At 40.3% G+C, this 14,284-nt stretch overlaps 1 protein-coding gene across 1 annotated transcript; it reads left to right on the top strand.

The window, feature by feature from the left end:
- The first annotated feature begins 5,329 nt into the window (after positions 1-5,329).
- Positions 5,330-14,000, top strand: LOC311273885 (snake venom 5'-nucleotidase-like). Its single transcript, XM_084381173.1, has 9 exons — positions 5,330-5,673; positions 5,838-6,060; positions 6,281-6,469; positions 7,024-7,221; positions 7,647-7,801; positions 8,168-8,279; positions 8,372-8,521; positions 9,113-9,313; positions 13,000-14,000. Exons 1-9 carry the CDS (start codon positions 5,347-5,349, stop codon positions 13,155-13,157), a joined length of 1,713 nt encoding a protein of 570 aa, XP_084237299.1. The 5' UTR covers positions 5,330-5,346; the 3' UTR covers positions 13,158-14,000.
- Positions 14,001-14,284: the final 284 nt, after the last annotated feature.

Below are 14,284 nucleotides of genomic sequence, written 5' to 3'. Positions count from 1 at the left end.
CATAATATCGAGTGTTATCACACTTACAGATGTTGACTCAACTTCATTTAAACCACTTTAAAAAATGTTTTGGGGGGTGGCCTTTTTGTTATTGTGGTCATCTATTTCTGTCCTTGATAACTGGCAGCTGTAGAGACTGGGACCAAATGAGGCAACCCCAAATCAGGGCAGATCCCTTGTTGTTATGAGATTAAACCCTCCCTCTCCACCTACCCCAAACTCCATCTTATCCAAGTGTACATGAGATGAGAGGGGATGGCAGGAATGACCAAGCTGAGCAGCTAGGTCACCCATGTTTGGATCCTCATGCGTGCAGCTGTGTAGGCTGCAGGAGGTCTGCATTTCAACATTGAGTTTGTATACACAGTTATGTCAGTTTCATACTGTGAGCTGACTGGCACCTGAAGACTGCATATTAAAACTGTTTTCTCACATCGCTGACGTCATGTCAAACAGATCAATTGCATTTAGTTTGAGATCACTTTTTGTAAATACATCCAAAACATATATCTCAACTCATCTCCATGCTACATTAGCTGCTTCTAGGCCAAAAAGCTGCACTTGAACTCACTATGGGAAAATACCACCAGGTAGCAGTAGTCTGAATGCATCACTTATAATCAAGAATATGTCTGATTAAAAGCTGCAAATGAACTGGCGAGGAGGTGAAGGACAAAAAGGGGAGAAACCGCGATAATTGGGTGACATCATGGATTCCACAGCGACAGGCTCGGGAGATTTGCCCTGTCTTTTTCCTCCTCGTGTACTGATTTAGTTCGGTGGCCCCAACGTTTGTGCGTCAGGGCCATAATGCAGTAATAGGCTGCTTTTAAAGTCTAGTGTGATACTGCAACTTTCACTCCAGCACAGGATCTGAACGCTCTCTCCACCACTGTGTCTAATCTGAAGGATGCATTAAAGCACAATAAAAGAATCAAATATAGGACACATGTTGAGAGCCTGTCCCCCTGCAGTCTGACGGCATATGGTGCCTTCTGCTCCGCCAGTCAGCTCTCGAAGGCCTCCGGCTAAAAATGTATCGGGAGAGATTTGGGCTTCTATTTGCAACTGGAGGCTTTTTGGGGTCCTTATGATCGAAAGGAGCTGGCGCCACCATTTAGGGGACTGTGCCACTTTTTGGATGTTTTGTGCCCCAAATTCTTGGAGACCCTCCTAGCTGTGGATATCTGCTCGGCTGTGAAGCATTTTAGCACATGGCTACAAGGAAGGAGAGAGGAGGTGGTGGAAGTGTACAGGGCAGACTTTTATTCCTAGGAAAACATGTGACAGGAAAGGAGCTAAGTGGTGATGATGGCTGCTGATTGATAACAGGCCCTGTGATAGTGCGGCCGCCGGTCAGACTCCTTTCGCTTTAAGTGGAAGTGGCCGGCTCCATTCAGAGTCTGAATGGTCAGATGGGAAACTGACTGCAGGCTGTTATGAGTCCTATCAGCACTTTAATGCTGGAACTGGTCCACAGTTTGAGGAGGAAAAAGCAAGCGTAGAATTGATTTATTAAGCCCAGGCTGATGATGCCGCAGCGATACCATTGTGTCAGTCACTGAGGTTTAGTTGCATAATGCAGATGAGTCTGTAAATATTCACAGCATGCAACTACAGCATCACAGATGGCCTCATTTTAACAATTAAAGCAAGATTACCCAGCGGTATAGATTGCAAACATTGTAACCGACATGCTGCTCCGTGATGTGAGGATGACACTCGATTTACTGCCTGCTGGAGGTATAAGCTGTCTGATTTTGTGTTCGCTTTGTATGTGTGAGGTTCTGGAAGGAGAGAGAGGGCGATAGCAAGAGGAGTAATCTTCAGTGGGCAGACAAGTGCTAATAGCACACATCAGTGCTGGCGAGGGTGACGGCTCGTGGAGTGTGAACAGGAGAGGTTACTGGGCAGGCACGGGGTTGATGTAAGGAACATGCATCACTATATTTATCACCCTGTCAGCAATATCTGGAAATCAAGGCTGTGGATAATCCTGGAGAAACATTATATGGTTATGTATGTAATGTAGGTTCAAAGTCGCAGCTGCTGCTTCATTCCAGAGGAGCTGCATGCAAGAGTGCACGAGAGCAGGTGATTTATTGCATAAACACTCCTCACCTCACTGCCCACAGAGGCTAGCGTCTATTAATGATAGCAGAAATGTGAAATTTTGACGAATATGCTCCGAGTTTCCTCGACACAAGAGATAACATTACTAAACAGGACGAAGCAGAGTGGAGGCGGTGGAGAATCCCAACGCAACTGTGTGTGTCTGAAGAGTGTTTACGCTACAGCTTCACAAGTACAAGGCCATCTGTCTAAGTGTGTCAACTCCTGTGTCACACTGCACCAGATGCAACCTTTAGCAGTTTTGCGGGCTCTTATTCACCGAACATTTCGAGCGGTTGCAAGTCAAGGATAGCCACTTAGTGAGCTGCTGCTTCATGGTGGTGGCACAAACCAAACTGCATTTAGCGCTGTGGAGATCCCTGTCTGTTTGATCTGGTCGACCTGCTCTCAGAAAGTGGCAGAAAGTAACAAAGTAGATTTACTGAAGCACAGACAACTTTTCAAATCCACCCCCCTCCTAGTGTTTCCGTGTGCTTTATTATTTATATTTATTTGTGGCAAAAGACAGCGTTAGCAGCATGGCTACTGCTGACGGCCTGGATGCTGTGCAAAGTAACAAAACAACTGTGAGAATCACAATTTGATGTAGAAACCCTGATCTCAGTGCTTTGATAACCCTTGTTGTATTAATAAGTGGGCAGATTTTGTCACATGCAGATTTTGAATCGTCTTGAGTCCTGGTGGTAAGAGGAAAAACATGTCAGCGAGGGAACAGACTTACACAACACCGACGCTCTTCACTGAATTAATGACCGTCCGTTCACTCTTGTGTTGATTCGGTTTCTATCACTCTCCCTATTCAACCTCTTTGCCTCCTCCATCAGCGGGGTTCTTTTTCTTTACCTAGGGATAGTGACCTGGGTAAACGATGCCTCTTCCTGTTTTGTGACGTGGCAGAACGTATATCTATACGTGGATGGTGTCATTTCTCTATCAGTATTTACCCTAGAATGATAAGTTAAAGGCAAAAAGTTGTCTATTGCCAGTGTAAGTGCAATTTACACATACATATGCACTTATCCTGATAAAATCATATCAGTGAGCTTTTTGCAGTTTTCATCGTTCATTAGGTTGTTTCATCAAGTGCTATTGATGCTGAGTTCACTCCATGGCTGCTGAGACGTCTTTTTGTTTCTCACTCTGTAATTTTATTAAAGACACTTCTTCTGAGAGACACCCAATCAGATCAATTTTATTCATATAGCCCAAAATCACAATCACATTGTCTCAGTGGGCGTTACAATCTGCACAGTGAAAAACATTGTATGTGCTTAGAACTTTGATTCAACTGAGGAAAAACTGTCCATATTGAAAGAAAGCCTTTTAACAGGGAAAAAAATGTTTTTGTAATCAGTCCCCTTTTTTCTCCAGTTCGATGTACCTGTGCACAGCAGTGTGAGGGAAACAGAAATGAAACAGTTTAAATGCGACAGATGACAGAATTTTGTGGAACTTGTCAAGTTTCCTCTGCTGACTATCATCAGGCTGTCACAAATGAAAAAGGGGTCTTTAAAAGGACAATCTCACCTATTTTTGAAAAGAATAATACTAATAATGTTGATTTCTCCAGTGACATTAAATCCTTTTTTATATGTGGGAGCCATAGTGCTTCTCCTTGAGTAACCTTTGAATAACTTTGTAGTGTTTGAGTCCTACTTCTTCCACTAAGGGGTGCTGCTGTGTGAAGGGAACTGTATTTAATAAAACAGGCAGATCAGTGCAGCCCCATTTTACTCCACACACATGAAAAAAGGAGAAAATCTACAGCTGGAGGGTTGTATTATTTATTCATCAGCATCAGCATCATCATCATCATCATCATCATCATCATGTGGAAAGTATGTGTATTGATTTTCTCTGAAAACACCTTTTCTCTGGAAAGAAGAAGTCTTCCACCTGGAAACATACATTCCAGGAAACAACACAAATATTAAAAAGTTAAAAAAGATAATTCCCATGATTAATGTCTAAATTATGAGCTGCTATGTAAGAATTATCACATAAGTAAAAATGTGTATAGGAAGTTGACATTCTGACCTAATTTCAAATTATGACATCAAATCAAGATTTTAGTCAATGAAATGAAATTTGAATTAATTAACTTTTATTTTTCAGGGACTTTGGAAAAACATTCACCAGAATCAAAGAGAACAGACACTGGTGGACCAGATCTATATTTCATCTCAAGTCCCTTTAAGACTACAGAATACAATACACAACCTACTACACGTGATTTAAAGTGACTCCCATGTTTTCTTTCTGATGTCCAAATTAATGTTAAGATGACTGGTTAGTTTGGTCAGTGAGGTTTATCTGAAAATAGTCATTTGAAAAGCAGGCATTTACCTTATAGGGAACAGTAGGAGTAATATGTCAGTTTGAGATGGAGATGTTCATTATCTCTCTAAAGAATGTGTCACGTTCTCAGTGTTTCAGAAGCCATCACATTACACCTATTGTAAAGTTAAATGCATCAGATAAAGTTAGAGATATAGATGTGATTGTTCTATTAACACACAAGTAATGAAATCAGGGTTGAGTTCAACAAACTATTTATTCACTTAATAAAGTTAGATTGACTGAATGAGAAGACACATATTTAATGGTTGTAATTAACAGCTGTAGCTGCTCCTATTGAAGACGTTTTGTTGCAGTATCCATTTGTTTGCTGGTTGGTTTGTCAGCAGGATTACACAAAAACTACTGAACGGATTTCCACGAAACTTGGATGGAGGATGGGTCTCAGCTCAGAACAGTCACCGTAAACTCTTGGTGCGGAACCGTTTTTTCAAACTATGAAAAAGACGGGTCTCGGGAGAGTTTAATTCTCTGCTAATATGTTGATCATGTTTCTTTAGAAACTTCATCTTGTATTGATACATAAAATTTGGTCGTGATCCTCCTGCAGCAGTTTTCCAGAAGGTCGGTGTCCAACCAGTCAAACCCAAAAGTTATTCTTATAAACTGCTTAAAACACTCACGAGGCATTAAGAATGTTATTTATTTTCCATTTATAAACTCGTTATTTACAGCTGTGTATAAATTAATATAATATATTACAGCTAATATAAACTATTGCTGTGCTCTAAGAAAGTATATGTGGTTTAACACATCCTGCCAGAAAAGTCCACGCCTTCCTCATGTAGCTCACTGTACATCCTTGGTCATTCATGCGTTTTTACGCACAGCGACAAGATGAGCGTCCGGACGTCTATGTGCGCTCTCCTGACCTCGCTCTGTCTCTTTCTGCTTTTAAACTGCTCGGGGACTGTGTCGGCTTTCGAGTTGACTGTGCTCCACACCAACGACAACCACGCACGGATCGAGGAGACCAGCGAGGACTCGGGGAAGTGTTCAGCCAGGGGTCCTTGCTTCGCGGGGGTCGCCAGGAGGTTCACGAAAGTGTCGGAGATCCGGAGAAAGGAGAAGAACGTCTTGTTTTTGGATGCAGGTGACCAGTTTCAGGGAACTGTCTGGTTCAACTACTATAAAGGCGCTGAAGCGGCGCACTTCATGAACAAACTTGGTTATGATGCCATGGTAAATATCCTTGAAATTGTCTTTTTTTATTGTGCGACCTCACACCTGAACATGATTTTTTGTTTTGTTTTGTTTTGTTTTTTAATAGAAATGTCTATAATATAATAAAAAGTGTTGTTTTATACTGGAGTCCAGTCAATAAAATCCATTCCTTTACATCGAAGGCTTTGGGAAACCATGAGTTTGACAATGGAGTGGAGGGTCTGATCCAGCCTTTCCTCCAGAATGTAAGCTGCCCTGTGGTGAGCGCCAACATACAACCTGACCAGACTATGGCTGCAAAGCTCGGTGGCTACTACAAGCCCTACACAGTCATAAATGTGGGCTCAGACAAAGTGGCTGTGGTGGGCTACACCACCGCAGAGACCCCCTTCTTATCCATGCCAGGTAAAAGCATAACATGCTGCTTGATTGATGAAGCTTTTGATGTATTCATTGGCACATTGCTGCATTGAAACACTCTCTAGAGCGTTCTCCAGTGTGGTTTAATTTACTGTTAAATTGATTTACACCATCATGTCATCTCATCTTAACCTGATGTTTTATTCACCTGTATGAAAGCTCTGTGACCATGCAAATTAACCATTTGTTTCCCTCTGCCTGTCAGGCCAACACCTGAAGTTTGAGGATGAGGTGGAGGCACTTCAGGTTCAGGTCAATAAACTGGAAACCTTGGGCTGTAATAAGATCATCGCGCTGGGCCACTCTGGCTTTGAGGTGGATCAACAAATCGCCATGCGTGTTAAAGGGGTCGACATCGTTATCGGAGGACACACCAACACATTCCTCTACACTGGTAGTCCTATTTTATTCAGTTAAAAGGACAAGTTCAACCAAAAACTTGAAAATTCAGTCGTTATCTACTCATGCTGAAGTTTCGTAGTCCACAAAACATTTCTGGAGGTACACAGCAAAACGGCGCTGCAGTGTTTTCCGAAACATCTGAAGTAGATGGGGATCTGTTTTGAAAAACACCTGGAAGAAAAACATGAAATGGCTCCATACAGCTCATCCGGAAATGTTTTGCAGACTAAGAAACATCACTAGACTTTCCATCTGCATTAGCGTGAGTAGATTATGACTGAATTTTCATTTTCGGTTGAACTTATCCTTTAAGCTCTTTTCTATTGGAAAGGGGTTTGCAAAAGATGAACTCCAAAACATCAACTGTCCTGTATCTTTTAATTTCACTAATTTCGGTTGTTGTTTGTATTAAATGTAGCTGCAATAGTCTGTGTTTCTGCTTTCACACTACAAGTAAGTTCAGAACTGTGAGAGCAAACTCGCTGTTTCACCTTCGGTCTAACAGGAAGTGGGTGCGCTATAAAACCTCACAATGTCTCTCTGCAGGAAAGCCCCCATCCACCGAGGTGCCGGCAGGTCCCTACCCTTATATGGTGAAGTCGAGTGACGGCAGAAACGTGCCGGTGGTCCAGGCTTTTGCCTTCGGGAAATACCTTGGGTACTTAAAAGTTACCTTTGATGGAGCTGGGAATGTGATTAAAGCCATTGGAAACCCCATCCTGATGGACAGCAGCATACCTCAGGGTAGGCCGCAATTACAGCCTAATTTTCAGTCATTACACACGGCGGCCCGTGTCTGACCTTACAGCTGTTGAAAGGATTTTGAGATGTTGAAATGAGTTGATGTGACATTGAGTGAATTGAATCAGCATGTCTGTCTGTCGATGAATCATTGCTGTACATCTGAATAATTTTGTACAAGTGACGTTCTCACAGCTGTTGAAACAAATGCTTAGATTGCTTCTTGTACATTATTCATGAAATGCATCAAGATTACGTCGGATCACGTTCGAAAGAGTTTAGTTCATGCTTATTCATGTTTGTTTAAATTATAGCAGAACTCTAAAATCAAAACAAAATCCAATTTCCTTTCTCAAGGGTTCATTAAAAATACATTAAACTTGTGTTATGTTTACATAAAGCCTGTATTTACACAAGCTGTCTCTCAGACCCAGAAGTCCTCGCTGACGTTGGGAAGTGGAAGAAAGGCTTGGCTCAGTACTCCTCACAGTACGTCGGACAAACCTTAGTCTACCTCAATGGGACATTTGAGGAGTGTCGATTTCGGGAGTGTAACCTCGGCAACCTGATCTGTGATGCTATGGTAACAGCCGACGTTTGGTTCATTCATTCAGAGAGCCTTAGTTGCTCCCTCTGCTCTTCAGTTTATTAACCAATGAGACAAAAAGACAAACGTTTGCATTATGTCACACGTGAAGCCCGACCTCAAAATGGTTGTAACCTCAGATCTTGCCTGTCATTGCTCAGCATTACGTGGGAATTCACAACATCTAAAAGGGCTGCAGGGGTTTGGAGGAGGCTGACACAAACAACAATTAGCAGATGTTTAGATAGCCTACAGTGATAAGGTCAATCTTCACAAACACAGGAGAGCAACTTTTTCCAAGAAGTCGAGTTTGACTGCTGTGTTAACATTTATTTGATTGTTTTTTTCCTTGTGCACTGCCAGATTCATCATAATGTAAAGTATTCAGGTGAGAATCTGCAGTGGAATCATGTGGGCATATGTATGTTGAATAGTGGAGCCATACGGACACCTATAGATGAGCACAACACAAATGGTAAAGCTGTTTTTAAGTATCACAAAGACCACTTTGCACTGGCTTCAGCTGTATCTTCTTTAAAATGTAATGGTATTTGCCTTTACTTTCAGGTTCCATAACTATGGAGGAGATTCTCACCGTCTTACCATTTGGAGCAACCTTTGACTTGGTCCAGATTAAAGGATCAACCATCAAAAAAGCCTTTGAACACTCCATTCACAGATATGGCGGCATGTCTGGAGAATTTCTTCAAGTCTCAGGTCTGTCTTCTGGCACCTATGCTCCTCTCCAAGGTCTCCTAGAATAATAATGACTGTTACCTTATTTACCCTTTAGGTAAATACGCTTCTTCACTTGCTTTCCAGGGGTTGGTTGAAAAGATCAATAGCAGCCAGTTAGCTTAGCATATAGACTGGATTTTACTATTTTTTTCCCCGACTATTTTATTGGATAGATTTAGCAAGGAGTACTAGGACCACAAAGTCATCAAGGCACTGTTAATTAACACGTTACATCTTATTTTAGTTCATCTGTACAAAAGCCAAAGTGTAAAAATGTTTGTTTGTGGTGTTGAGCTTTAGATACTGTTCGATACTTTAGGCCAATTTTGTTGGCGTTCAACAGAGTCAGGCTAGCTGCTTCCCCCTCTTTCCAGTCTTTATGCTAAGCTAACTAGATGGTGGCTTCATTTCCAACAGAAATACACGAGAGGGGTATCAGTCTTCTCATTGGATAAGATTTCGTTTTTACAAAAATGTCACACTATTCCTGTTTCATCTGTCACTGGTGTCCACGAGGGATATCACTTAGGCAAACATAACATTTCCTTGTTATCTCTCGGACATTTCTAGGCATTCACGTAGAGTATGACCTCTCCAAACCAGTGAACCAGCGTGTCGTGTCTTTGTCCTTGCTCTGCACTGAGTGCCGTGTGCCAAAGTATGAACCGTTAGACCTGGAGAAGACGTACACTGTGGTCATGCCTTCATTCATGGTGGGTGGTGGCGATGGCTTTACCATGGTTAAGGAGGAGCTACTGAAGCATAACACAGGTGGGCAACAAAGGGGGTTCAGAAATTGTGTGTGAGATAAGATGAGCATTTACTTGAAATGAAATGTTCTTTTTTTGCCAATAAATGTGTTTAGTTTGATGTATAAAGACATCAAGAAGGAAGACTTGGTTTAATATGCTTGTGTGTTTCACTGCTTAAAAAAAAATGTCCAAGAGCTAACCAAAGACAGCAATATCAGCCAATCTTCTGATAAGGATACTTTATTTGAGTTGGCTGACTACTCAAAAGCTCACTCTGGGTCTTTAATGTTCTCAAGTTCACCCTCCCTTGTTTTTCTTTCCTGTTTGCCTGGATTCAAATCAAGCCCTGCGCCTTAATGTTTTTTTAATGATGACTCATTAGGGTCCGGGCAGCTAAGCTGCCAGGACACTATTGTATTCCTAGGAATTCTTTCTTTCTTTCTTTCTTTCTTTCTTTCTTTCTTTCTTTCTTCTTCCGAGGAAGTCATACTTCCCATGGGCGAAAACTCACCAAACTTTACAGAAATGTCCGGCCCCATGCCAGATTTACTTAATTCCAAGGACATGTCAATATTCCTCCTGGGGGGGCACAATAAGCGTTTAAATTTAAAAACTTTAAAAATACCTACAAAATCAACAGTACATGCTACAGTTTTGAAACTTTCACCAAACTGTAGCCCCAATACTGCTGAAACTTTAGTCCACTTAAACTCATTACAAATTATGAAGTCCATCACTCAGTTTTTTTCAAAACCTGTAAAACTTATAAAACCTATCTCCTCCCACAATTTTTGCCCAATTGTCACCAAACTTGCTAGAGAGCATCTTCAGACCGTCCTCCACAAAACTTGTTTCTCGGATTTTTGATTTATCAAAAATTAAGCCTACAGTGCATCAAAATGTTTGACTGTAAACAGTACTGTAAACATATACTATCAAATTCTTGCTAAATACATTTTCAATCTTCCTGAAAAAAATTTAGAATATTTTGCAGTCATGGTTGATGGAGTTTGGCAAATATCAGAATTTTATCTCAAAAACTGAATTTTTGAGAACATTTTGAATTCTGCTCTCATGGGAACAACTGGAGTCAATGGAAGAGTGGCATTTTTAAACATCAAATTTTCTCTTATGAAGCAAAACACTGTAAGTTAAAAACAAATCACCAACATTTCCATGCTGTCAGATGCAATTTATGTATTATCAGATTTTTGTTCAGGTAACAGAATTTCTGTCTTTTTGACCATTTTTGAAATCTGCCTTGACAACAGCTGCGACTCCCTGAGTCGACAAATAAAGCCACACAGCAGGTCTCACTTCCATACAATTAGCTCAGTGAGTTAGGAGCTGGTGCTTGGTGTCAGGGGTTGTGGGTTCAAGACCCAGCAAGGATGATGATGATGACAGATCAAAATATCAGATGTCCTCAACATGAAACACAAGACAATTGTCCTGATGGTGGCATCACAGCAAGCCTCTAAATTAAATAAAAACAAATAGCTTGGACTGGACCATGGATGAAAGCTAACCAAATTTTGCACAAAGGTCCAGTCTCATGCCAGATTACCTCAGCTGTAAACCCAAGCCAATAGTCCTGATGGTGGTGCTACAGCAAGCGTCTAAAGTTCAAAACTTTGAAAAATCATAACAAATCAACCATACTTGCTGCAGCTTCAGAACTCAATATTGAAGAAACTTTTGTACATTTAAACCTATTAAAAATCATGAAGTACATCACTCAGTTTTTTTTTCAAAAACTGTAAAACTTCTTAAACCTATTTCCTCTCTCCTCCTTTGATTTATGAAAAATTGAGCCTCAAAAACTGAATTTTTCACAGCATTTTAAATTTTTCTTTCATGTGAACAATTGGAGTCAATGCAGTAATGACATAGCTAAACATCGGTTATTCACTTATGGAGCAAATCAATCATTTTTTAAAACAAATTACCAACATCTCCATGCTGTCTAGATGCAATATGTGTATTTTCAGATTTTTTTCCTAATAACTGAATATTTTATTACTTTGTGTTTGTTTTGTGGTGATGTAATTCCAGTCCAAACATAGGTGGCGGTAATGTGCTTTAATGCTGATTGACACCCTCCATTTAAACTGAAGAAGGAGAATCACTTAAAGTTGATCCAGCTGAGAGTAGGAGACAGGATCAGTGATCTAGTTCAGTGAGTGGGAAACATATATATAAAAAAAATCACAGCAAAACAAAGATTAAATCAAGAGAGCAGTTTTTCAAACCAATCTTTTTGGGGGGCATTTTTGCCTATATGGATAATACAGTGAGAGACAGGAAATGTGGAGGCAGAGATTTATTTTTATTTTTACAGTGGTTACAAATATGCCTGCATGACAGTGTATAGCTTACTCACTTTGTGAAGCCTCACATGATCTGTCACTAGCCAGTTAACTAAGTGAGATAGAAGATGGACTTAGGTGTCAAAGGTTGTAAGTTCAAGCCTCAACTAATGCAAAATGAACATTATGATGTCAACTGTCTGTCTTCCTGTTCTACACTTTGTTGCTCAGCCTCAGAGTTGCCTAAATTTGCCAAAAATAGCCCGGACCCGACCCATCGCTGCGCAGCAGCTATAATTTAAAGTGTTTTTCATCAATTACATTTGTTTTGGTCTTTAGTTTAGTTGCTCACTGCCAACCTTTAAATGTCTCCGAATGGACTCCATTGTTTTAACTTATTTCATAAGATCAGTTGATATTAAGGAACGGGGACAGCGCACATTCTGTTTAATAAGATTTTATCTACAAGATTTTGTTTGGAAAATGAACACTGTAAATATGCACTACTAATGTTGGTGACCTAAAAGTGCAGGTAATTCATTTTTAGGATGAACATGTTTGGGTTTTTTTCCACTGGCAACCTTTAGATTTCGAGCATAAAGTCAATTTCAAACAACACTGTGTGTTAAAGACGACGTAAAGACCTTAAACCACGAGTGGGAGACGTGAATTTAGAATTGATTCTTCCAACTTTCATGGAACATGGAAAAACAGACTCTAGCAGCCTTGTTTAGCCTCTGATCTTACACTGTTTTACTTCAATAAGCTGATTTTTTGGGGTTGCTCAGATTTCTCAAACTCAGTTTTGAAAACAAGAAAGAGAGGAAGCCACATGGCACGAAACATTCTGAAAGGCAGGAAGCTTGCACCCAAGTACAATCCACCACTTCGCTCCAGAGGGAAAACTCTCAAATCAAACATCAGCATGTTGGCATTTAAGCATGCTGATGTTAGCATTAGCTCAAAACAACACTGTGCCGAAGGAGGCTTATAGACCTGCAAGTAACATCTCTCCTCAGTGACGTGATCACAAGTGGACAGCTTCGTGCATTAACAAGGGTCTCGAGTGATCGCTTGTGATCGGATCTCACTTCCCTGCTATATATGCAAATAAACATGTACATCATGTTTAAATCTTTATAAATAACATTTGCCGAATAATCCATAAGGCCCAAATAGTTAAGAATTTGTTGTAGATAGCGTGTCACAAAGTTTATAAAGGTCTAATAACTCAACAACTCACAAAATGCAGCTTTTTTTGATAGTTTTAATATGGCTCTGCTGCTGTCTCTAAGGCTCACAGAGCTTATTACACTGTAAACATTGAGCAAGTGATTTTGAGCATAAAGCATAATACACCAACTAAATACTAAATCTGTTTTTTTTTATCCCCTAGGTGATATGGACATTTCTGTTTTTTCCAAATACATCTCAGACATGAAGCGAGTGTACCCTGCTGTGGAGGGCCGGATCACGTTCAGGAGCTCAGCTGTCTTTACAGCCCACAGCCTTTGCCTGCTGCTACTGGGTTTATGTCTCTCCCTGACCCTCTGATTGGCTTTGTATACTCTGTGAAACTGTGATAAACTGAAGGGCAACTTTGACTGCTTGGAAGCTCCTCTGGGACTTGGTTAACTGCCTTTCCGTGTCGCCAGCTTCAAGGATGAGACAACAGGGCTGCAGGGTCAGCCTCGGGGCGGATTCGACATCCAGCCAGGAACTTATTTTATCCCAAGGATCAGATGATATTAAGGACTGGGGACAACACAGATTCTGTATAATAAGATTTTATCCACAAGTTTGGAAGATGAACAATTTGAATATGAAAACAGTAAATTTGTACTACCAATGTTGGTGACCTAAAAGTGCATGTCATTCATTTTTAGTATGAATGTTTTTTCTTGTGGATTTAAAGGAAATTAATTACTCAATCACGACAGTATACAATATGAAGGAGGCTACAGGCAACATCCAACTTCACTGAGATAATGAACACAGGGAATGCTGGCTGGCTGCTCTCTCTGCCTTCCCTCACTGAAGAGGAATGGATGAAAACAAGCCAAAGCTTCCAAGTGTTTATGCCCCTGATTGTACAAATATGACTGTCTTCCACCTCAATCTCAACTTCCTTTGACACCTACTCAGATAAAGGACAAGCTTAATTTTTGTAAAGCATTGTTTCTTATCTGAGTATGTTCATCGACATCAACTGTTTTGCCTCAGCGACACATTGTACATGAGTAAACCACTTTTGTTCAAGATCTGCTGCCAAATCTTCCTGCCGCCCTTTTGTTTTTGTCATCGCATCTGTTTGCTGCCTTTGTTTACTCCAAAGTCCTCTGTTTAAAGTACTTGTAAAAGCTTGGCTAAAATAAACCAAAAATGGAAATGGAAGGCACTTTCTCAGACATTCCTTTATGTTGTGAAAAATAAATGGAATCGTGACATTTAATCAAAATGAGTCATGAAGTCTGAACATTTTGACATAACTTTCTCTTGCATAGAACCAAAAAGTCCTGCATTAAATTATTTTCTTTTCAATTTATTCGTTTTAATCATAAACTTATTAAATTCTGGATTGTTTCAATTTATAATTTATAAAATAAAGTCCCTAAAAACTGTTTGTTGCGGTAGGAATTATTCAGGTGTTGTGCAAGACAATTCTGTACTAGTTTTTGAAA

The sequence above is a fragment of the Pagrus pagrus genome (genome assembly GCF_965226575.1).
Source record: "Pagrus pagrus genome assembly, chromosome: 18".
In the NCBI taxonomy this organism is placed as follows: domain Eukaryota; kingdom Metazoa; phylum Chordata; class Actinopteri; order Spariformes; family Sparidae; genus Pagrus; species Pagrus pagrus.
Note: the sequence above shows the minus strand (reverse complement) of the source record. Positions and strands in the feature narration are given on the sequence as shown.